General features: G+C 41.4%; 1 protein-coding gene across 3 annotated transcripts in view; it reads right to left on the reverse strand.

Annotated features, from left to right (window-relative positions):
- The window catches only part of grip1 (glutamate receptor interacting protein 1), a 344,038-nt gene that overhangs the window by 75,286 nt on the left and 245,432 nt on the right, over positions 1-23,320 (reverse strand). For 2 of the 3 annotated variants that reach the window (XM_072267518.1, XM_072267519.1), the window contains exons 7-10: positions 20,960-21,105; positions 20,221-20,368; positions 17,640-17,809; positions 11,129-11,281 (exon numbers count right to left, since the gene is read on the reverse strand). In XM_072267518.1, coding sequence (XP_072123619.1) covers positions 11,129-11,281; positions 17,640-17,809; positions 20,221-20,368; positions 20,960-21,105 — 617 coding nt within the window. The remainder of the gene's footprint in view (positions 1-11,128; positions 11,282-17,639; positions 17,810-20,220; positions 20,369-20,959; positions 21,106-23,320) is intronic. The other variant, XM_072267520.1, reaches the window with a different exon arrangement.

Genomic DNA, 23,320 nt, shown 5'->3' on the forward strand with positions numbered 1-23,320 from the left:
AGGTGAGAAATGGTTGCAGTGTAGCAAATCACAGTTCAAAGTAAATTTTATTATCAAAGTACATATATGTCACCACACTCAACTCTGAGATTCTTTTTCCTGGGGGCATACTCAGCAAATCTATAGAATAGTAGCCATAACAGGATCAATGAAACACCTGATGGCATGAACAGTGATTTCTCGAGCTAAAGACATTTCACACTCCCCCCTTCACCATTCCCGTTTCCCTCTCTCACCTCACCTCCTTACCTGTCCATCACCTCCCTCTGGTGCTCCTCCCCCTTTCCCTTTCTTCCATGGCCTTCTAACCCCTGCTATCAGCTTCCCAGCTCTTTACTCCACCTCTCCCCCTTTCCTGGTTTCACCTATCACCTACGATCTTGTAGTTCTTCATCCTCTACCCCCACCTTCTTGCTCTAACTTCTCATTTTTTCCCCCAGTCCTGATGAAGGGTCTCGGCCGGAAATGTCAACTGTTTACTCTTTTCCATAGAGGCTGCCTGGCCTGCTGAGTTCCTCCAGCATTTTGTGTGTGTTGCTAGGACCAATGAAAGATCAACCAGAGTGCAGAAGACAACAAACTGAACAAATGCAACTGTGAGTAAACAGCAATAAATAATGAGAGCATGAAATTACATGATAAAGAGTCCTTAAAATGAGGTCATTGGTTGTGGAAACATCTCAATGGATGCATGTAGTCATCCTCTTTTGTTCAAGAGCCTGGTGGGTGAGTGGCAGTAACTGTTGTTGAGCCTGACGTTCTGAGTCCTGACCTGCTGGCAGCAGCGAGAGTGGGTAGCTGAGCCAAATACATCAGGGGCATTACCGGCCAGTGGAAAATTTGTGATGAATGTCATACTTATTTATTCATTAACACTATTTCCTTTTTTTGTATTTGGATTTTGTTGACTTCTGCACTCTGGTTGAATGCCCTAGTCGGGTGGTCTTTCATTGATTCCGTGATGGTTATTATTTTACAGATTTATTGAGTATGCCCAAAAAATGAATCTTAGGGTTGTATATGGTGACATATATGTACTTTGATAATAAAATTAACTTTGAGGCTCTGCATCTTTGGTTAAGGCAGATGGCAATTAACAAGGTTTCCCTAGTCATAATCAAACTAGCCCACAGTACATGTGTAGATGATAGCTTTTGACAGAATTATCTTTCCTGTACTGCTTTCGTTCACTTAAAAGAGGGACCTGGGGTCCACAGCCAAAGATCCCTCAACACTGCCATGCAAGCTGATAGGAGAGTCAGAGGCTTGAATTTAAAAGCCACAAGGTAATGCTGCAGCTCTATATAACTCTGGTTAGGCCACACTTTGAATATTGTGTTGAGTTCTGGTCACTTCATTATAGGAAGGAGATGTGGCAGTTTTAGAAAGGGTGCAGAAGAGATTTATCAGGCTGCTTCCTGGACTAGAGGGCATGTCTTATGAAGAAAGGTTGAGCAAGCTAGGGTTTTTCTCTTTGGCAGCGGGTGACTTGCAGGAAGTACATAAGATGATAAGTGACATAGAAAGTGTGGAAAGACAGCATCAATGCTAATACAAAGAGGGAATAATTTTAAGGTGCTTAGAGGACAATATAGGGGGAAATCTCAGAAGTAGGTTTATTTTACATACATTGTTGTTAGTGACTTGCAAGTGACTGGAAGCCAGGGGTGTTGGCAGAGTTCAGAGGTTGACACATCAGAGACATTTAGATCACATTTTGACAGGCAATGGTTGTAATAAAAATGGAGGACTATGTGGGAGGAAACGGTTAGATTAATCTTTGCTGAATAAGAGGTTGACATAACATTGTGGGCTGAAGGGTTTCTATTCTTCTATGTTCTTAACAGCATGTTAAAGTTCACTGTCAAGGCTCAGACATAGCAACCATCAAGTCTCTGCCATATGATCATGGCTGATTTTTCTCAATTTCGTTCACAAACCTTCTCCCTGTAACCTTTTTACACCCATACTAATCAAGAACCTATCAACTACTGCTTTAACTATACCCAGTGATTAGGCCTCCACAGTCATTTGCAGCAATGAATTCCACAGGTTCACCTTTTGTCTAAAGCAGGGGTTCCCAACTTGGGTCCATGGGCCTTTCCTCAATGGTATTGCTCAACAGCATAACAAAGGTTGGGAACCCCTGGTCTAAAGAAGATATCCCCTCATCTATGTTGTCATTTTATTCTCAGATTTTGTTTTCCGGTCCTAGACTCTCCCAACACTGGAAACATCCTCTCCACCCCCATCCTATCCAGCCTTTCAATACTCAACTACAGAGTGAGTTTGCAGAACAGACAACTCAACACAAAGAAACCATGTATGAGTCAACCTATGACCAGGATGCTGTAGGACGTCACTGTAGAAATAACTCATTGGGCATCACTTCCAAACCTTCTTAAAATGGGACGGTGTTTCTTGGTCCAAATGTCAGGGAGAATCATGATACAAAACTGTGCCAAGGTCTTTTGGTCTTGTGGTCTTGTGTGTGTGTGTGTGTGTGTGTGTGTGTGTGTGTGTATTTGATAATGATACGATGATAAAAATAGTGATGATCAACCTGATTCTAACATGGGTCTCTATTGTGGACTGAGAGTGGGAAGGGGAGAGGGGAGGGAGCAGGAAGCACCAGAGAGACATTCTGTAATGATCAATAAGCCAATTGCTTGGAATCAAATCACCTTGCCTGGTGTTTTAGGGCTGGGTGTATCTGCACCTGCACCAGCACCACCCTGGTACTTTTTCTCTGCCACTTGTCCTAACCCCTCCTGTGGTGCCCCACTCTCACCATTCCCAACATCCTTTGTTCCCACCAGATTTACAGACTCACTCTCCGCTCCACATTGACAAAAACAATACTGTGCAAAAGTCTTACAGTAGGTGTCTTAGTGCGTGCGTGCGCTCTCTCTCTCTCCCCCCCCCTATATATATATATATATATATATATATACACACACACACATACATACACACACACACACACACACACACACACACCCCTAAGACTTCTGCAGTGTACTGTATTTTTTGTCTAATAAGAGAAAAACATACATTCGGCAAGAACTTGCTTCAGGGAATAGTAATATGTACCTTGGTATATGTAAACTGAGTATTGTACAGAAAAGAATAGTGAGGGCTAATAACTGATAAATGGGGATGTAGATTGTGCTAATGAGGTAACAGGGAACCACACATAAAGCCTAAAAGTAAAGACATGGAAAAAGCAGTGATAACACCCATGTGTTAATTATATTATAGTGTGCACCTATTGTTGTAATAGAAAATTGGATTTACTGTTATCTATGTTAGTAATTTGTGTAATGTGGATAATAATTTCACTCTGTAATTAAGACATTAAAGTCTTTCTTAACCACCATTCTGTTCTCAAAACCCAGTATTACTGTCCCTGTGTAATCTCATCAACTACGAATGTAAAAGCTGTTTGAAATTCTCGCTGAGAGAGATTAGCTTTGACCACGGGTCTCCTGGAGTGCACCAGTTTAAATAAATCACCTGTTATTTTGAATGCTACTACATGTGGCCTTTCAATTTGCTCCTCCTTGAAGAACTCAGTGGGTCGGAGAGCATAAATGGAGGAAAAGGTGTGGGGCGAACCCTGCTTGAGGACTGAAGAGTGTACAGAGAAGACCGCCTGTACCCAGCAGCCGGACAGGTGAGACAGGGGTATTGAATGAGGTGGGGGATGATGGGTGCATGGAGCCAGGTGGGTGGGAGGGCAGAGGGAAGGAATGGACAAAACCTGGAGGTGGTACATGGCACCAGATAAGAGAGGATGATGGCCACAATGAGTCGGGGGTCGGGGGGGGGGGGGGGTGAAGTGGAACTTTGTTTGGTCGTGCCTGGAAAGCTTTCAAAAACAATAATGCAGAGGACAATTAACTTCCTCTTGAATAATCGGGGTTAATGTTTGTTTGTTTATATACAGTGAGGAATCCAGCCCTTTGAGCCACACCACCCAACAAACCGCTCCCCCCCACGCCCGATTTAACCCTAGCCAAATCATGGGAAATTTTGCAATGATCAGTTGACCTATCAACTGGTAGGTCTTTGAAATGTGGGAAGAAACCGGAGCACCCGGAGACATGAGACATGAGAGTCGCTGGTACCGTAAGGCGTTGAGCTAGTTACTACACTATTGTGCCACCCCATAAAAAAAGCTACGTCAACTGTCTCACAAAGGAACATGTTTTGGTGAAAAGAAGCTATTCCAGTAGGAGAGAAGTATTAATATTAGCATTAACCCAGCAGGTATTTTCCCGTCACTTATCCATTCCTTGAACCAACCAGCAAAACACTGATCAGTAGATCAGTATATGCCCTATGATGGGTATGGTCTTCTTTTGCTTTAGTTGTGCTCTTCTTTGCAAATAATCTGTATAATTCATGTTTAAGTTTGTATGTTGTTCTTGTGAATGTACAGATCTTTGGCATTGACAGGATTTTAACAATATTGTCAATAAAGCATATGAAATACTAAATCTGGTGAGCAGAGGGATTTGACACAAAAGTCACCAAGCCTAAATAAAATACTTGTTTAACTCAGCAGGGGTATTATGCCCATCCTCATATTAAGACAGCTTTAGTCTTGGTCCGGAATGCAAGAGAGAGAACCAAGAATGGCTTCGGCTATTCAGATAGACCGGAGATGATGGGGGCTGTGCTCAGAACAAAGACCAAGAGGTGAGCACATTGAAATGTTAAAGATCATGAACGGTTTACACTGAGTTAATGAAGGGAAAATATTTCCCAGCATTGAAGCCACAACAGCCCTGGGAACAGACTTAATGGAATTGGCAATAAAACTGAAGTAAATGAAAAATCTACTTTATGTTAAAAGTCACTAAATTGTTAGTTAATGAAAACAGAACTGATGCTTAGTGTAAAGAGAACACAAAAAGCAAAAGCTACTGAATTATGGAAAAATAGGTACGAAGTAAGTGGGAGGGTGGTGGTAAGGTAACTCAGCTCCTCTTCAAATGTGCCACTGGACTTAATGGGCTGAATGTCCACCTTCTGAGATTTAGTTATCTGTAATCCTACTACTTTCTCTCAACAAGGTAAGAAAGGTGACGACTAACTAAAGCAATACATTTAAAACTGAATAAATCACGTCTGTGATTTGTTATAATCAAATGGAAGGTTGTCTTAATGCTCAGGTGGATACTATACTCAATACAAATATAAATCTGATCCAAATCCTGATACAATATATTAATTGATTTTAACTGCATACTTTTAGTTAAAATTGAGGGAGGAATAGAACCAAACAGATGAGCGTCCTGGACAGGATGAACAGCAAGGATTATTACCATTGGCGATGGCTGTAAGGTCATTGGTTAAAATGGGATTTAAGGTTACAGTTACAGATCCCTCAACCTGCCTGACTCGTAGGAGCACTGTACAAATAAGCAATGCACCAGCTGCCTCCATTTCTCACGGCTGTGGGTAAGTGCCTGGGTTGTGGCAAAGCTCTCTCTGGTCTACTCTGCATTGTTGTCTACCCGTTTCTTCCTCTGTCTGCCCCTTTTTCTTTTCCACAGCTCCATTCCCTACTGAATGGCCTTGAGTGTCCACTTGATCTTGTTATATGGCTATACCATCTCATTTCCTTTTCTTTAGTGTGGACAATAGATGTTCACAGTGTCTCATGTGCTGGGTGATGGGTCTTTGTACTTCGTCATTTGAAACAAGCCATTCTACATACTTGGATCCTGAAGTTATTGGTAACATGTGCAAAGATATTTATAACTGGCAACTGATGCTCATATTCATTTAGTGCTCATAACAGACGTTTAATTCATCTGGCAGATATTTGTGCAATGTTTTTGTTTCGAAGTTAGCTCACACATTGGTCTATCTAAGAAGCTCTTCAACTAATTCATTGTCATCACTGACTAACCCAAGTATTTGAGAAGGTTTCAAGCTTTTTTTTTCAAAACTTCACTTTGACATATGTTAGAGAACCAATCACAACCTTCTATTTCTAGGAGATTTTAGCTGCCTTCCATGTTCTACCCTGTTTCCTTGCAATTAACTGCACTTGACGTGAAGTTGTCAAGAAAATCTGGACTATTATTGCATCGCACAGTCCTGCAACAATACTTTCTGGCGCAATACATGCCTCCAGGAAGAGGTGCAAATAAACAATTAAACTATAGTAAAAAAAAATTGATCTACAATGTTTTTGTTCATGTTTTTACTAGCCCATTGAAGAAGTTAAATTTCCCCGTGACTCACTTGCAATGAACACAATGCCAGAGAAAGGAAGAACATGACTAAAGTTTCTCCAGGAGGTGGGACACTGGCAGGAGGAGGAGATAAATGTACCCGCTTGAAGAGCATTATAATTATTTATCATTAAGAATTGTATGGTCTTTGCTCTACTTTCCATATACCGGATATTAAAATAAGTACGTGAACAACATGTGCACAAAACTATGAATAGGAGGAGGTTGCTGAGCCAAAGAATTTCTAAAGGAGAACAAGTCTCACTGACAAGCAAGGTTATAAGTCAGAGTTGCTCGTTAATGTACCATCTGGTACGGGAAGTGGCAGGTCAGGGGGAAGGCTGCTGCATCAGATTGAAATAAGCTGTGGAGAGTTGTAAACTTAGTCAGCTCCATCATAAGCACTAGCCTCCGTAAGACATCGTCAAGGAACAATGCCTCAAAAAGGCGGCATCCATCATTAAGGACCTCCATCACCCAGAACATATCCTGTTCTCATTGCTACCATCAGGGAGGAGGTACAGGAGCCTGAAGGCACACACTCAGTGATTCAGGCACAGCTTCTTTCCCTGTGCCATCAGATTTTTGAATAGACATTAAACCCATAAACACTACCTCACTACTTTTTTAATTTTTATCTTTGCTCTACTTATTCAACTATTTAATAGGTACATACTTAGTGTAATTCAGGTTTTTCTCTATTAATATTAATTGCACTGTTCTGCTGCCACACAACAACAAATTTCACGACATATGCCACTGATATTAAACCTGATTCTGATTGCCCTTTATATGCTTTTCCGTGCTGTATTATTCAGAAAGAGTGATACAACATTCACAATATCACATTTTTTCATAAAGACTTTAGCCAATGTGGACAAAACTCATCTTCAAACTCATTGCCCAGTTTTCTAACAATACTTTCATCTGTTCTTCACATACACCTTCCACCCTTTTCCTTCTCGTCTGGGTATAGAGTCAAGGCGAGTTTCAGCACAGCAAAGGGCCCCTCAGCTGCACCAACCATCCACCATCACTCCACACTAATCCCCTATAACTCCCATTTCTCCCACCCCCACCACACACTAATCCCTATTACTCCCATTTCTCCCTCCCCCACCACACACTAATCCCCTATTACTCCCATTTCTCCCCCCACCACACACTAATCCCCTATTACTCTCATTTCTCCCCCCCACCACACACTAATCCCCTATTACTCCCATTTCTCCCCCCACCACACACTAATCCCCTATTACTCTCATTTCTCTCCTCCACCACACACTAATCCCTATTACTTTAATTTCTCCCTCCCGCAACACACACTAATCCCCTATTACTCCCATTACTCCCTCCCCCCACCACACACTAATCCCCTATTACTCCAATTTCCCCTCCCCCACCACACACTAATCCCTATTACTCCCATTCCCCGCCCACCACCACACACAAATCCCCTATTACTCCCATTTCTCCCTCCCTCCACCACACCACATTCTTCTGAACTCGCCACAGATTCTACCACTCACCACACACTAGGAGAAAATACATAAATGTCAAATGGCCTGCTAGTCCACACATCTTTGAGATGTACTGGAGGAAGCCCATGCAGCTACAGGGAGAATGTGACAGCACCAGAGGTCAGGACTGAACCTGGCTCTCTGATGCTGTAGGCCAGCAGCCTACTACTTATGCCACTCTACAGATGAATGCTCTGGGGTTCTATTGCTTTGGACAGGTGGGATTAAAGGACATCACTAGTCAGGGAAAAAGTCATGGCAGTGCTCAGTCAGGACAGACTGGAGAACTCGTCTAGTGAGGCTTTATGGGTGGAAATGAGGAATAAGAAAGGTATGACCACGTTAATGGGATTATATGATGGCCCACCCAACAGTTGGCGGGATTGGGAGGAGCAAACTCGTAAAGCATTTACAGACTGTACAAAGAAACATAAGGTTGAGAGAGTAGGTGATTTTAACTTTCCACATATTGATTGGGACTCCAATGCTGTAAAGGGGCAGGATGGGAAAGAGTTTGTCAAATGTGTTCAGGAACATTTCCTTAATCGGCGCATAGAAGTCCCAACGAGAAAGTGTGCAATACCAGATATCCTATTAGGGGATGAGACAGGGCAGGTGACAGAAGTTTCTGCAGGGCAATACTTTGCATTTAGTGATCATAATGTCATTAGTTTCAAGGTAAATTGTGGAAAAGGATAGGTCTGATCCTCGGGTTGAAATTCTAAATTGGAGAAGGGTCAAATTTGATGTGTCAGAAAGGATCTGGCAAGTGTGGACTGGGATAGGGTATTTTCTGGCAAAGGTGTACTTTGTAGTTGGGAGGCCTTCAAAAGTAAAATTTTGAGATTATAGAGTTTTGTATGTTCTTATCAGAATAAAAGGCAAAGATAACAGGTTTATGGAAACTTGGTTTTTGAGAGATACTGAGGCCCTGATTACAAAGAGGAGATGGATGGCAGGTATAGGCAGGCAGGAACAAATGAGGTACTTGAGAATGAGAAATGGAAGAGAACACTTAAAAAGGAAATCGGGAGGGCTAAAAGAAAATATGGGGTTGCTCTAGTAGACAAGGTGAAGGAGAATCCTAAGGGCTTCCATAAGATGTTACGAGCAAAAGGTTAACAAGGGATAAAATTGGTCCTTTGGAAGATCAGAGTGGTAATCTATGCAAGGAGCTGAAAGAGATGGGTAAGATCTTAAATGGATGTTTTGCATCTGTATTAACTTGGAAGGAGAACTGAATGTGAGGCAATGCAGCAGTGAGGTCATGGACCCTGTGCAGATTATAAAGGAGGAGGTTTTTGCTGCCTTGAGGGAAACTAGGATGGATAAATCCACAGGGCCTGACAATGTGTTCCCTTGGACCCTGTGGGATGTGAGTGCAGAAACTGCAGGGGTCGTAGCAGAAATACTTTAAACTTCCTTAACCATGGTGAGACGCTGGTGGATCGCAGGATAGCTAATGCTGTTCTGTTGTTTAACAAAAGCTCTAAGAATAAAACAGGAAGTTATAGGCTGGTGAATCTGACATCAGTAGTGGAAAATATATTGGAAGATATTCTTAGGGACTGGATATCTATGTATTTGGATAGACAGGGACTGATTACAGAAAGTCAGCATGGCTTTGTGCATGCTAGGTTGTGTCTAACCATTATTATAGTGTTTTTTGAGGAAGTTACCAGGAAAGTTGATGGAGGCAAGGTACTGCATGTTGTCTACATGGACTTTACCAGGCCTTTGACAATGTCGAGAAGGATCAGTTGCTTGGAATTCAAGATGAGGCTTCACAGAAGAAGTGAAAGACTGGTTGTAGATGGTTGTCTCTCTCTGGAGGCCTGTGACAAGTGTGTGTTGCAGGGATTGGTGCTGGGTCTGTTAGTTGTTTGTTATCTATATCAAAAATCTGGATGATAATGTGGAAAACTGGGTCAGTTCATTTGCAGATGACACCAAGACTGGGAGTGTAGTGGAGAGCGAGGAAGACTATCAAAGCTTGCAGCGGGATCTGGAGCAGCTGGAAAAATGGGCCGAAAAATGGCAGATAGAGTTTACTGCAGAGAAGTGTGAGGTGCTGCATTTTGGGAAGACCAACCAGGGTAGGTCTTACACGGAGAGCAATAGGATACTGAGGAGAGCGGTAGACAGAGGGATCTGGGAATATAGATCCATAATTCCTTGAAAATGGCGTCACAGGTAGATAAGGTTGTAAAGAAGGCTTTTGGCATATTGGCCTTCATAGATCAATGTATTAAGAACAAGAGTTGGGATGTTATGTTGAAATTGTATAAGACATTGATGAGGTCTAATTTGGAGTATTGTGCGCAGTTCTGGTTACCTACGTACAGGAAAAATGTAAATAAGATTGAAAGAGTGCAGACAAAATCTACAAGGATTTAGCCAGCACATGAGAACCTGAGATAAAGATAAGGATTTATTCCCTAAAATGTAGAAGATTGAGGGGAGATTTGATTTTTTTCCACTGAGGTTGGGTGAGACTACAAGCAGAGGTCACAGGTTAAGGGTGAAAGGTTTGAGTGGAACATGAGGGGAAACTCCTCACTCAGAGGATGGAGAGGGCATGGAACCAGCTAACAGCACAAGTAATGGATAAGAGGTCAATTTCAACTTTTAAGAAAAGTTTGGATATGCACATGGATGAGAGGGGTATGGAGGGCTATGGTCCGGGTGCAGGACGATGGGACTAGGCAGTTTAATAGTTCAGCATCAACTAGATGAGCCAAAGGGCCTGTTTCTGTGCTGTAGTGCTCTATGGATCTATGACTCTATAACTAGAGTTTGAAGGCTTAGTGTGAAAGGTGAAAGATTCTAGGTGAATCTGAGGGGAAACTTCTTCACTCAGAGGGTGATATGAGTGTGCGCGAGCTGTCAGCATAAAGATGTGGGTTCAGTTGTAATGCTGAAGTTGGGTTAGGTACATCGTTGAGAGAGGTATGGAGGGATATGGTCCAGGTGCAGATGAATGGGATTAGGCATAAGACTGGGCCAGCATGGACTAGATGGGCTGAATAGCTTACTTTTGTGCTGCAGTATTTTCTAACTATATAGTGCACTGTTACTTGCCAAACCTGACATCAGTAGCTTTGTGCACTTGAATTGGTTCATACTGAAAAATTATTAAACTCAAACTTATTGATTTAGTTTCAACGGTCATGGGTATCAGACCCAATTATGTGAACAGTATATTAACTGTAAACTTAATGTTAAAAGTTAATCCTCAAACATTCAAACCACATCATGTCCAGTCACTGATATATTAGTAGTTTCAAACCATGCAAACAGAAAACGGGACAGAAAATAGATGGTGAAAAGGACAGGAGAAAAAATATTGAACATTACGGAGATTGTTTTGAGGATGTTTCTGGCATTTCGAGGTCGCCATCCTGCATTGGTCAGGGTGGTAGGTGTTATAGGGCTGGTAGGTGAGGAAGTTGCTGTTGTTGCTTCCACAGGTATCCCAGGCAAGTTGTCTGCTGCTCCTCTGAACCCTGACTGTCCACATGAAGGATGATGGGAACCACACACAAAGACAGACAGAATGGAGCAGAAAAGAGGGTAAGACAGAAGAATTATACATTGCAACAGCTAACAGAAGAAAGAATGACAACTTTTTTCTCTCACCTATTGAAATAGCCCATTTTTCTGTTGGCTCATTCCATAGGTATTCTCCAGGTGTCCCATCAGACAGCTGGAACTACCCAAAAAACGGAAACAAACATGTCCATACCATTACTCAGAAGTTTTGATGTCCTCCCAGAGTCTGATGGGAGACTGGGAAAATACTCCACAGAACTTGTTGGCTATTACATCAGAATTCCTGAACAATTTTTGTCAATCGTTCAAGAAGACCACGTATACCAGTCAAGACTGGGCAAGATGCAATGAATGAGAAGCCACATCTTAAATCGTTAGTATTTAACACAAGTTCTGCACATTGTACTCTTCTTGGTCGAGGGTTTCAGATGAGTTTAGTCGTGTTTAGCGGTTTCCAATCAAGGTTAAAGTTTGTTTTTACTGGGTTTTGACAAACAACTAATTTAGTTCTTTTAAGCAATGGTAATAAGCCAAAAGCAAAATACCAGGAGTAACATCCTCATCTCAAACAGCACATTGAAACATAATTACTAATAGACCAGAAGCACAATTCTTTTGGAATTCACAAAAAAGGGTTATGAAATCATTCAAGTAGGAATGTCAGATATATCCCTCTATCTTTGTTGAAAGCTAGTTCACCTCTGAAAATGTTTTGGTGTAAACAGCCAAGAAATTCATTCACCCAGCTGAGGGATGTGTTAAATACTAAAGTAAAGGGCGAAAAAGGCGTAACAAATCCTATTTTCCAAGAAAACAGAATTGTTTCACTACACATATATTATTCTTGGCATATAAACTAACCTACATCAGAGGGCATTTTACAAAATAGAATAAATGTGTCTTGTAAACTTTGTGTTCCTGGTTGGTGGTGAGGGTCTAAATGAGTAAAGGGTAGGGTTGTGGTTGTGCTTCAGGGGAACAGCTCTTTGATCCATGAGCATTAGGTGCTTGGAACTTGTGAATGTACCCAATTCTGTCTTAAAAAACTGCATAAAAGCAAACAGCATAACTAAGTATTTTTTTAAAAAATTAGTTCACTTGTTAGGGATTTTGCTGACAAGGCCAGTACTTTGGTGGTAAGAATGGGAAGGCAGATGGAGTCATGAGGATCTAAATGGAGTTATGTTAGGAAAAGGGGAAACACAACGAGATCTAAACGTTCTTGTTCATCAGTCACTGAAAGCAAGCATGCAAGTACAGCAGGCAGTGAAGAAAGCTAATGGCATGCTGGCCTTCATAACAAGGGGAATTGAGTATAAGAGTAAAGAGGTCCTTCTGCAGCTGTACAGAGCCCTGGTGAGACCACACTTGGAGTACTGTGTGCAGTTTTGGTCTCCAAATTTGAGGAAGGACATTTTTGCTATCAAGGGAGTGCAGCGTAGGTTCACAAGCTTAATTCCTGGGATGGCGGGACTGTCATACGTCACAAGATAGGAGCGACTGGGCTTGTATATTCTGTAATTTAGAAGGCTGAGAGGGGATCTTATTGAAACATATAAGATTGTTAAGGGATTGGATACGCTGGAGGCAGGAAGCATGTTCCCGCTGATGGGTGAGTCCAGAACCAGAGGCCACAGTTTAAGAATAAGGGGTAGGCCATTTAGAACGGAGCTGAGGAAAAACTTTTTCACGCAGAGACTGGTGGATATATGAAATGCTCTGCCCCAGGAGGCTGTGGTGGCCAAGTCTCTGGATGCTTTCAAGAAAGAGATGGATAGAACTCTTAAAGATAGCGGAATCAAAGGTTATAGGGATAAGGCAGGAACTGGATACTGATTGTGGATGATCAGCCATGATCACAGTGAATGGCGGTGCTGGCTCGAAGGGCCGAATTGCCTACTCCTGCACCTATTGTCCAACCACATTAGATCCTTGATAGTGAGAGGATGCGCTGGGAAACGTCATCAGCGATGTAACCTGGGATCATCGGTTGTTTCGGGTTTTTCAACGTCAGACGTTGTCTCCCAGGCGACCCAGCTGGGGTTGATCAGGAACTGGTTTGTGTCCCACCTGCACTGGTCCACAGGTCACACCTCTTGATCCATAGCTATCTGACGGCTCACTCAGCAGCCCCTGTGATGGTCCTGATGGCTCTTTTCTTTGCAGCCCCCATAATGCCAAGGAGAGAATAGGTTTTGCACAGTGAGCAGCCAGCAAAAACCTCTACACTCCAGCTCTACAGGCTTACCTCATGCCCTCCTCCCCTGTCTCTGGCCCTGCTCTACCAGCTCCTGGTACTTGGCTTTCTCATGCTCAAACACCTCCCCAATGCAGTCTTCTTGAGGAACTGCCAGTTCTACCATGACCTCTTGTTCCAAGGGTTCTGACAGAATGACCATGCCAGGCCTCAGTGATGTTGATGTGATGAAGTCAGAGAACTTTAATTGCTTGCCAAGATCAGCTTACAGTTGCAAATTGACAGGCCGTTTCACAGGACAGTCAAGAGTCAAGAGTCAAGAACAATGAATCCTCTTAAGCGACACACAGAAGAGTCTGGGCAAACTTAGCAGAATATCCTTTGCTGATAGTCAGGAATGTGCAGTGTGACTTTCATAACAGTCCGGGAGGGTACTGGTTTTAGCTCCAATTTTTGTAATTACTTGATTTTAAATGAGCCGGCTGATTCAAACTCACATAACTAGATTAATAATCCAGACCTCTAGATACTAGTCCAACAGTTTAACCATGAAGCTCTTCATTTAGTCCAGTTTGTTGAAAGAGTGAAAGGCAAATTAAAAGCTAGATTGTCAACTAACACATGGGACGCTCGCATGTCGTCACGTTAGGATTAGACAGTAAATTAGGCAGCAGATTAGTCCTTCCTATTAACGATGATTAATGAAGCCCAATGGGAATTTCAGTTGTTGAACAATGAGAAATAGCCTCATCCTTTTATCTGGGACACGCCCTCTTCACATTACTATTCTCAGGAAGGAGGCGGAGGAGCCTGAACACCCAACCTCATCATTTTAGGAACAGTTCCTCTCCTCCACCATTAGATTTCTGAATGGATCATGAACCCATGAACACTACACCATTAACACAAGAGATTCTGTAGATACTGGAAATCCAGTGTAGCACACACAAAGTGCTGGAGGAACTCAATGAGTTAGGCAACATCCATAGAGGGGAAAAGGCAATTGAGGTTTCAGGCCGAGACCCAGATGAAGGGTTTCAGTCCAAAACATCGACTGCTTATTCCCCTCCATAGATGCTGCCTGACCTGCTGAGTTCTTCCAGCATTTTGTGCTTGCTGTCTTTTGCACTATTTGTATATTTTAATAACTTACATTAATTTTTATGTCTTGCACTGTACTGCTGTCATGACATACATCAGTAATGATAGATACGAATCTGATTCTGGCCCTGCAACCTCATTTACCTGAAAAGCTCTGGCAGTTTCACATGCCTGAGGGTGGCATTGAGACAAGTGCTCATGGTGCTCATTGAGATAGGTGCATCTTTTATATACAAAATATATTTCATGGAGAATTGTTATATACTTCATAATGTTTCATACAGTTTTTAAACTCATCATTCTATTTGGGATGAAATTATTTTTTAAAAAATTAATGAAAATTCATTGAAATCCTTTACTTTCTATCAAAAAAAATTTATTTTATTTTAAAGAGGTGAGGACAGATATTAGATATGGTTCTCCTTAGTGATCTGGACTTGACTTGACTATACAGTGCACAATTTCCAAATTCACAGATCACTCAAAACCTGGAGTGAAGCTTGTGAATAGTAAGACCAAAAGGGTAGCAGCATGGAGCTACGTCTCCACAAAGGAGATGTAAGGTGCAAGGTGCTCCTTCCCTCCGCTTTCCTGTAGGTCACCCTTGGGACGAGGTGTAGCACCTGCTTAGCCCCATGATCAGTCAGATGAAGCCATGGGAGCAGGATGGTCATATGAGCAGCTGGTGCATATCACAAGTCCTGGTTATGCAACCACTGTTGCAGACAATCTCTGAAGAGTATTGATAATGGCTGGGATCATCCGTCTTGTAAAGACACTGCCCAGGAGAAGGCAATGGCAAACCAAGAACAATCATGGTCAAAGACCATGATCGCCCATGTCATTCAACACAGCACATAATGATGATGATGAATAGACCAAAGGGAGTCTAGTAAAATCAACAAAAGAGCAGCAGACGAAATTCAATGCAGATAAAGGTGAGGTATGAAGATGGGGGTGGGTAGGGGAAGTAAAGTTAAGAAGGTGGGGTTTAAAAATGTGGTTTAAAATACACATGGAATCCTGAGCACTATAGGTATCGGCTAAGAGTACGAAGTAAAGAAGTTTGAATGAAATATTCTGCCCACTTTTGAGTGTCTCACTTTGGGAAAGGGGTGAAGGCTTTAAAGAGGATAAAGAAAAGATTTATGAAAGTGATATCTGCTTGACTGAAGAAGTTGGTGTTGTTTTCCTTTGAACTGCGGAAGTTACAGAGAGGTGTATTTTAAATTATGAGGGGATATATATATATATATATATATATATATATATACACACACACAGATCGAGAGTAACTGGTGATACCAAACAGCTGATTCAATTGCAATATTCAAAAGGGAGCTGGAAGAGCATATGAAAAGAAGGAATTTGCAGTGTTATGTGGAGAGGCCTGTGAGTAGGACGAGCTGGCTGCTCTTGTGTAAAACTGGACTGATTTAGATGGGCTGAATGGTTTCCTCCCAGGATGTAACCTCAGGCTGTGAGGACCTGATGGCTCTGAAACTTGAGCCAACCAACTGGCCGGAAGCTTCAAGAACAATTTCAACCTGTCACTGCTGTGGTCAGAGTTTCCCACCTACTTCAAAAGGATGATAATCACACCAGTGCCCAAGAAGAGCAGGGGGAGATGTCTTAATGACTATCACCTTGTGGCACCTACATCTAACGTGATGAAGTGCTTTGAGACGTTGATCATAGCTAGAATCAACTTCTGCCTTCGCAAATCACCTGGACCTGAAGTAATTTGCTTATTGCTACAATCTGCCTACAGGGGATACAATCTCACTGGGTCTTGACTCAGCTTTGGATAACCTAGACAACAGTAATATCTACATCAGGCTGCTGCTTATTGGCTACAGCTCCTCATTTAACACAATCATACCCTCAGTTCTAATCGAAAAGCTCCAAAATCTGGACCTCTGTACCTCCCTCTGCAATTGGATCCTTGACTTCTTCATCGGGAGACCACAGCAGATCGGAAATAAAATCTCCTCCTAACTGACACTCAACACTGCTGCACCTCAAGAATGTGTGCTTAGACCACTGCTGTACTTTCTCTATGCCCATGACACACAGCTCAAACACCTTCTATAAACTTGCTGACGACACAGCTACTGTTGGCAGAATTTTAGATGATGACCATGAGGCGTACAGGAGTGAGGAAGATCAGCTGATTGAGTGGTGTCGAGGCAACGACCTTGTACTCAACATTAGTAAGACCAAGGAATTGATTGTGGACTTCAGGAAGGGGAAGTCGAGGGAACACACACCCGTCCTCATTGAGGATCGGTAGTGGGAAGGGTGAGCAGTTTCAAGTTCCTGGCTGTCAACATCTCCAAAGATCTTTCTTGGGCCCAGAATATTAATGCAGCTGCAAAGAAGGCATATCAGCGGCTATATTTCATTAGGCGCTTGAGGAGAAATGGTAGATCATCAAAGATACTTGCAAATTTCTAAAGATGTACTGTGGAGAGCATTCTAACTGGTCGCATCACCGTCTGGGTTGGAGGGGCCCCTGCACAGGATGAGAAAAAGCTGCAGAAAATTTGTAACCTTAGCCAGCTCCATCATGGGCACTAGTCTCCCTGGCATCGAGGACACCTTTAAAAGGTGATGTCTGAAAAGGGTGACACCCATCAATGAGGACCCACATCGCCCAGGACATGTCTTGTTCTCATTGCTACCGTCAAGCAGGAGGTACAGGAAGGCACACACTCAACGTTTTAGGAACAGCTTTTTCACCTCTGCCATCAGATTTCTGAGTGGACGATGAACCTATGAACACTTTCTCTGTACTTCTTATTTATTCCCTCTTTTTTTTGCACAACTTATTTAATTTACTTTTATATATACTTTTTGTAATTTATAGTTTTATTTCTATGTATTGCAATACACTGCTGCCACAAAGCAACAAATTCCACTGCATACAGTATGTATGCTGGTGATATTAAACCTGATTCTGATTCTAGAACTCCTATCGGGCATAGATTCTGCACGGACAAACATCTGGATACTCACCGTGTTCTGGTCCCTTCAAAGCAAATCGCGTTTGGTGATATGGAAGTAGCTCTAGTTTTACATGTTCGGAGGTACTGGCTAAGAGCTGCGTTGCCTCAGCTAACGTGCAATACTCCATGCTGGTGCCATCGATCGAAAGGATGTGATCTCCAACATGTAAAGCTCCACATCTGTAGGCACACAAACATTTTAGATCATAGGCAGAGCTTAAAATGACACAACGGTCTGAAAAAGCAAAATGGATGTTCCTTAAATTCAACACTAGTAAATCAAAATTCTATATTCAAAATATGAATTTAATTTTGCATCAAGGATTTTGCTTTTTATCTGTGATGCACAAACAGCAGAAAATAAAGAGATCAAAGTTGAAAAACATTACCAAATTACAATTTAACAGATCACTGGCCCCAATTGTTTTCTCTGCCCCACTATCATTGCCCCATTTTGATTCTTTTGCGAGGAGAATAGTGACCATTGCCTCAGCTGTTTCCCTATTGTGATCATTAAAACTGGGAGCTCATTGTGTTGCCAATGGACATGTGCAACATGGTGACATAGTCACCTTGAGTATTACTGTAGACCACAAAGCACACTGGGATTCAGGCATTTAAAAAAAATTAGGATGGCATGGTAGCGTAGTGGTTAGCACAATGCTTTAGAGTACAGGCGACCTGGGTTCAAATCCTGCCGCTGCCTGTAAGGAGTTTGTACGTTCTCCCCATGTCCGCGTGGGTTTCCTCCAAGTGCTCTGGTTTCCTCTCACAGTCCAGAGACATGCCGGTTGGTGGGTTAATTAGTCATTGTAAATTGTTCTGTGATTAAGCTGGGAATTGCTGGGCAATGTGGCTTCAAGGACCTATTCTAAGCTGTATTTCAATAAATATTAAGATCCATTGACTAAACCATATTCTCCTTCTTTGGCATTGAGGATGACTTGCTTCTAGGCTTCAGCGTTCTGAGCAGGTTAACAAAACCAATATAGGAACCAGAGACCCTTCCATAAAAGGAGCAGATGTTTATCATTCCAGTAAATCTTTCCCTAACCTATTCTTGGTCCTTTACGTCACATTAATTGGAAATAAAATTAATCAGGTTTCTTCATAATCTTCCAAAAATCTATATACGGAAAAGAAATGGAAAATGCAATCTCATCTGGAGGAAATGAGGATGAGATGAATCAAAACACAATTCCACAGTAACAGCCTGAGACTCGTCTTATGTTATTGTTTGAAAGCATCAATTAAATAAACCTTTTTAATTAGCCTCAAGGATTAATTTTCACTTAAACAGATATCAGTACTTATTTGTCTGCTGACATCTGCTAGTTTCTCTCAACATTTTGAACATGTCACTCAATTTGAAAATTGAGATGGAAAATTTGGCTGAGTGGTGTAATAACAACAACCTCTCACTCAACGTTAATAAGACCAAGGAACTGATAGTAGCCTTCAGGAGAGGGAAACCAGAGGTCCAAGAGCCAGTACTCATTGGAGGATCAGAGGTGGAGGGGGTCAGTAACTTTAAATTCCTGGGTGTCACTACCTCAGAAGACTTGTCCTGGACCCATATTATTATTGCAAAAAAAGCATGCCAGCGCCTCTACTTGCTTAGGTGTCTGCAGAGATTTGGCATGTCATCAAAAACTTTGGTAAACTTAGAACCATAGAACATTACAGCACAGAAACAGGCCTTTTGGCTCTTCTTGTCTGTGCTGAACTATTTTTCTGCCTAGTCCCACTGATCTGCACCTGGACCATATCCCTCCATATATCTCTCATCCATGTACCTGTCCAAGTTTTTCTTAAATGTTAAAAGTGAGCCCGCATTTACCACTTCATCTGGCAGCTCATTCCACACTCCCACCACTCTCTGTGTGAAGAAGTCCCCCTCAATATTCCCTTTAAACTTTTCCCCCTGTGGAAAGTGTTCTGACTGACTGCATTACAGCCTGGTATGGGAACACCAATGCCTTAGAGTAGAAAATCCAACAAAGGTAGTGGATTTGGCCCAGTAAATCACGGGTAAAACCCTCCCGAACATTGAGCACATCTACATAAAACGTTGCCGTAGGAAAGCAGCATCTTCACCACCCAGGCCTTGCTCGTTTCTCACTGACTGCCATCAACAGAAGGTACGCATGTCTCAGGACTTGCACCACCAAGTTCAAGAACAGTTACTGCCCCTCAACCATCAGGCTCTTGAACAAAAGGGGATAACTACATTCATTTAAGGACTCTTTTCTCTTGTTATTTCATACTTGTTATTTCATACTCTTTTCTCTTGTTATTTATTTATATCTGTATTTGCATAGTTTGTTGTTCATTAATCCTGTTTAGTTACTGATCTATAGATTTGCTGAGTATGCCCACAGTAAAAAGAACCTCAGGGTTGTATGTGATGATATGTACGTACTCTGATAATAAATTTTACTTTGAACTTTTTGAACTTTGAACTATTTACGAGGCTTTGGTTAATTCTTGAAAATGCTCATTTTTTAAAAATTACAATGCAAATTCTATTGTGACTTGGTACCATCTAACTAAGTGATCCAGAGAAGTGCCACTTCAGTTCACGGGCATACCTGTCAGCAATGCTGGCAGCCTTTATTTTGTCTATGACGATCACTTGCTTGTTACAGTATAGTGAGGTAGTTAAAGCAATGCCCAAGCTTGAACCAGGGGTTTTTGCCACTTCCACCATCAGCGGGCCAGAAGCATTTGCCACAGAATCTAAGAAAAAAAAAGTTATTAGCCTTTGGTAAGTTGTACATGCAATGATTATTGTAATAGATCTTTTACAAGAGAGTAAACAGAAACAATCAAGAATTTGGTAAAAGGAAGTAAATAAGCCTTGCCAACAGCAGATACTGCAGGGAATGAAAACTTAAATTTTATTACACAACATTTTTTTTTAATAGGACGGACATAGTATTCACAAATTATTAGGTAGAAAAGTGCCCTTGTATAGAAAAGAAACAAATCAATCAAAACTACTATTACATTAGGCTTCTGAAATTGTAAGTTGAGTAAAGATTAATTTCATTTATTTTGGTGATTATCTTTTATTTTAGAAACAACACCTTCTTGACTAGGACATTGGTTAGAATGCTAACATGAACAGATTGATTTATCTGCAAGTTAATACAAGAGAACCAGAAATAGTTCACCTCAATGAACCCACAGATGATACTGTTACACTTGCCAACTTCCTAGCAGAACACAGTTGGCTGCATCTGACACACAATGACTCTTTAAAAATATTAGTTAAGAGGGATCTAGGTCTAGGTGAAGATTAAGGACTTGTCCAGAAACTTAACGTACCCATTACAGACACATCATATTCGATTATTAACGTTGCTTCCTGGCCACACTGTTTGAGAATGCTCATGGCTTCTGCATGAGTTGTTCCAAAAAGCCGAATTCCATCGACACTCAAAAGTCTGTCACCAACCTTTATCGTGCCTTCTCTGGAGGACAGAAACGAAAATGAACTAATTAGAGACATGCCCATTAAATGATACAGCTATCGAAGTAACTGGATTGCATTGGTTGGGCAGCTAAATTCAATGTTACAGGCTGAGTGAACAGTTGAGTAATTTTATGAAGTTTACCTGATGTTTTACATCTTCATTACTAATCAATAACTGTGATAATCTCAAATAATGATTCGTTGAACGTGAAAGTCATCACATTCAATGATATAAATTTAATAATTATGAGAAGCATAAAATCATTCTGGCATTGAAACTGTCACTTAGGCCACTGAGCTCATTCCATTTTCTTAAGCAACAGCATCATTTCCACACTGGTTTCTGGCTGCTTCTCTTTCGTTGTTATTTTGGGCATTTTTGATGACGAAGGGCCTGCAGATAACGAACGGTGCTGCGCTAGGTTGAACTGAATATGCCTGGACCCTTTTGATTTTGTGCTTTTTTGCTCTTTTTCTGCCATTTGGCATTTTTTTGGGGGTGCATGGTTGGGGGGTGTGGGGTGGGTTGATGTTTTTCTTTGAACAGGTTCAATAGTTTTCTTTGTTTGGTGGCTGTCTGTGGGGAAGATAAATCTCAGAGTTCTGTACTGCCTACATGCTTTGATCATAAATGTACTTGGAATCTTGAATCTTTGAACACACTTTCCCTATAGCTTTTAATTATTCTCCCAAGTGTCCATCTAATCTCCTTTCAAAAGTATTGATCAACTTTGTTATCACCTTCACCATACAAAATAAATTCTAGATCCTACATACTGAACATAAGAACATAAGAAATAGGAGCAGGAGTAGGCCATCTGGCCCATTGAGCCTGCTCTGCCATTCAATGAGATCATGGGTAATCTGGTCATGGACTCATCTCCACCTACCTGCCTTTTCTCCATAACCCTTAATTCCCCTACTATGCAAAAATCTATCCAACCTTGTCTTAAACATATCTGCTGAGGTAGCTTCCACTGTTTCATTGGGCAGCAGATTCCACAGATTCACTATTCTCTGGGAAAAGCCGTTCCTCCTCATCTCTGTCCTAAATCTACTCCCACGAACCTTGAGGCTATGTCCCCTAATTCTAGTCCCACTATCTTCTGAGCAAGACAGTTGGGAGATGGTGGTTGTGAGGGGTGAGGTACAATGGTGGCTTCTTCTAGTTCCCCTCTCTAAACCACTATTGGTCTCATCTCCCTTTCAAATATCCACTCAACAATCTGTGCTCCAATGCTAACAACCTCTGTCCTCCGAGCAATCCAATCATTAAAATCTCTCAAAACTGTTCAAGTAAAACATTTCTGCATCCATTCAGAAGCCTTTGTATCACAATTAACAATAAAACAGAGTAGGTCTCTTCATAATATTCCAAAAATGCATAGACAGAGAAAATGCAATTTCCTTTGAAGGACGTGTGGGTGGAACAAGGTCAAAGGATAATTTCATAATCACAGTTGAATTTTTCAATTACATTTTATGTTATTGACTGAGGCATTAATAAAAGGGTTTCAATTAATCTCAAAAAATCAGTTCAACTTAAATAGATATTATTGCTTATTTGTTCAATTTCAACAACACTAGACTAACATTTTAAACACATCACCTTGGCAAACGTAAATCTTCAAACAATCCTGAGAACTGAAATGTCAGTGGCAGATTGTCAGAAAAAGGTGAAAACTGACACTAGACAAAAGACAAAGTTGCTAACACCAAGTGGCACCCGCAAATCAGCACTAATTAAATCTGCATTTCAAATTTATAACCAACAGATCTAAAATCAATTAGTAAAATCATGTTTGCTAACATAACAACAATCTGAGCAGTTTCTTGTTTGAGGAGAGTTCCCATAGATACACCAAAAAACAACAAACTGATATATTAATGTTAAAAGGGGTGTTGTTAGATTTAGAAATCTAAAACCTGCAGATGCAGGAAATCTGGAAGAAAAGAGAAAGTACTGGAAACACTCGGCAGATCAGGCCATCATTTCTGGAAAGTTCCATAGCAAGAAATCAACTGCTTCGCTTCCCATTGGTGCTATCTTGCCTGCTGAGCATTACTAGCATTTTCTCTTTCGATTAGAGGAGGATTTCGACAGGCAAAGAGGAAGCACAAAAAATTTTCACAGCACAAATTCTGAACACAATTTCCACTTGCATTGGAGATGCCTTTCTCATTGAGACTGCTACTACTTGTATAGTTAAATT

This window comes from Mobula birostris, chromosome 9, assembly GCF_030028105.1.
Source record: "Mobula birostris isolate sMobBir1 chromosome 9, sMobBir1.hap1, whole genome shotgun sequence".
Classification (NCBI taxonomy): Eukaryota; Metazoa; Chordata; class Chondrichthyes; order Myliobatiformes; family Myliobatidae; genus Mobula; species Mobula birostris.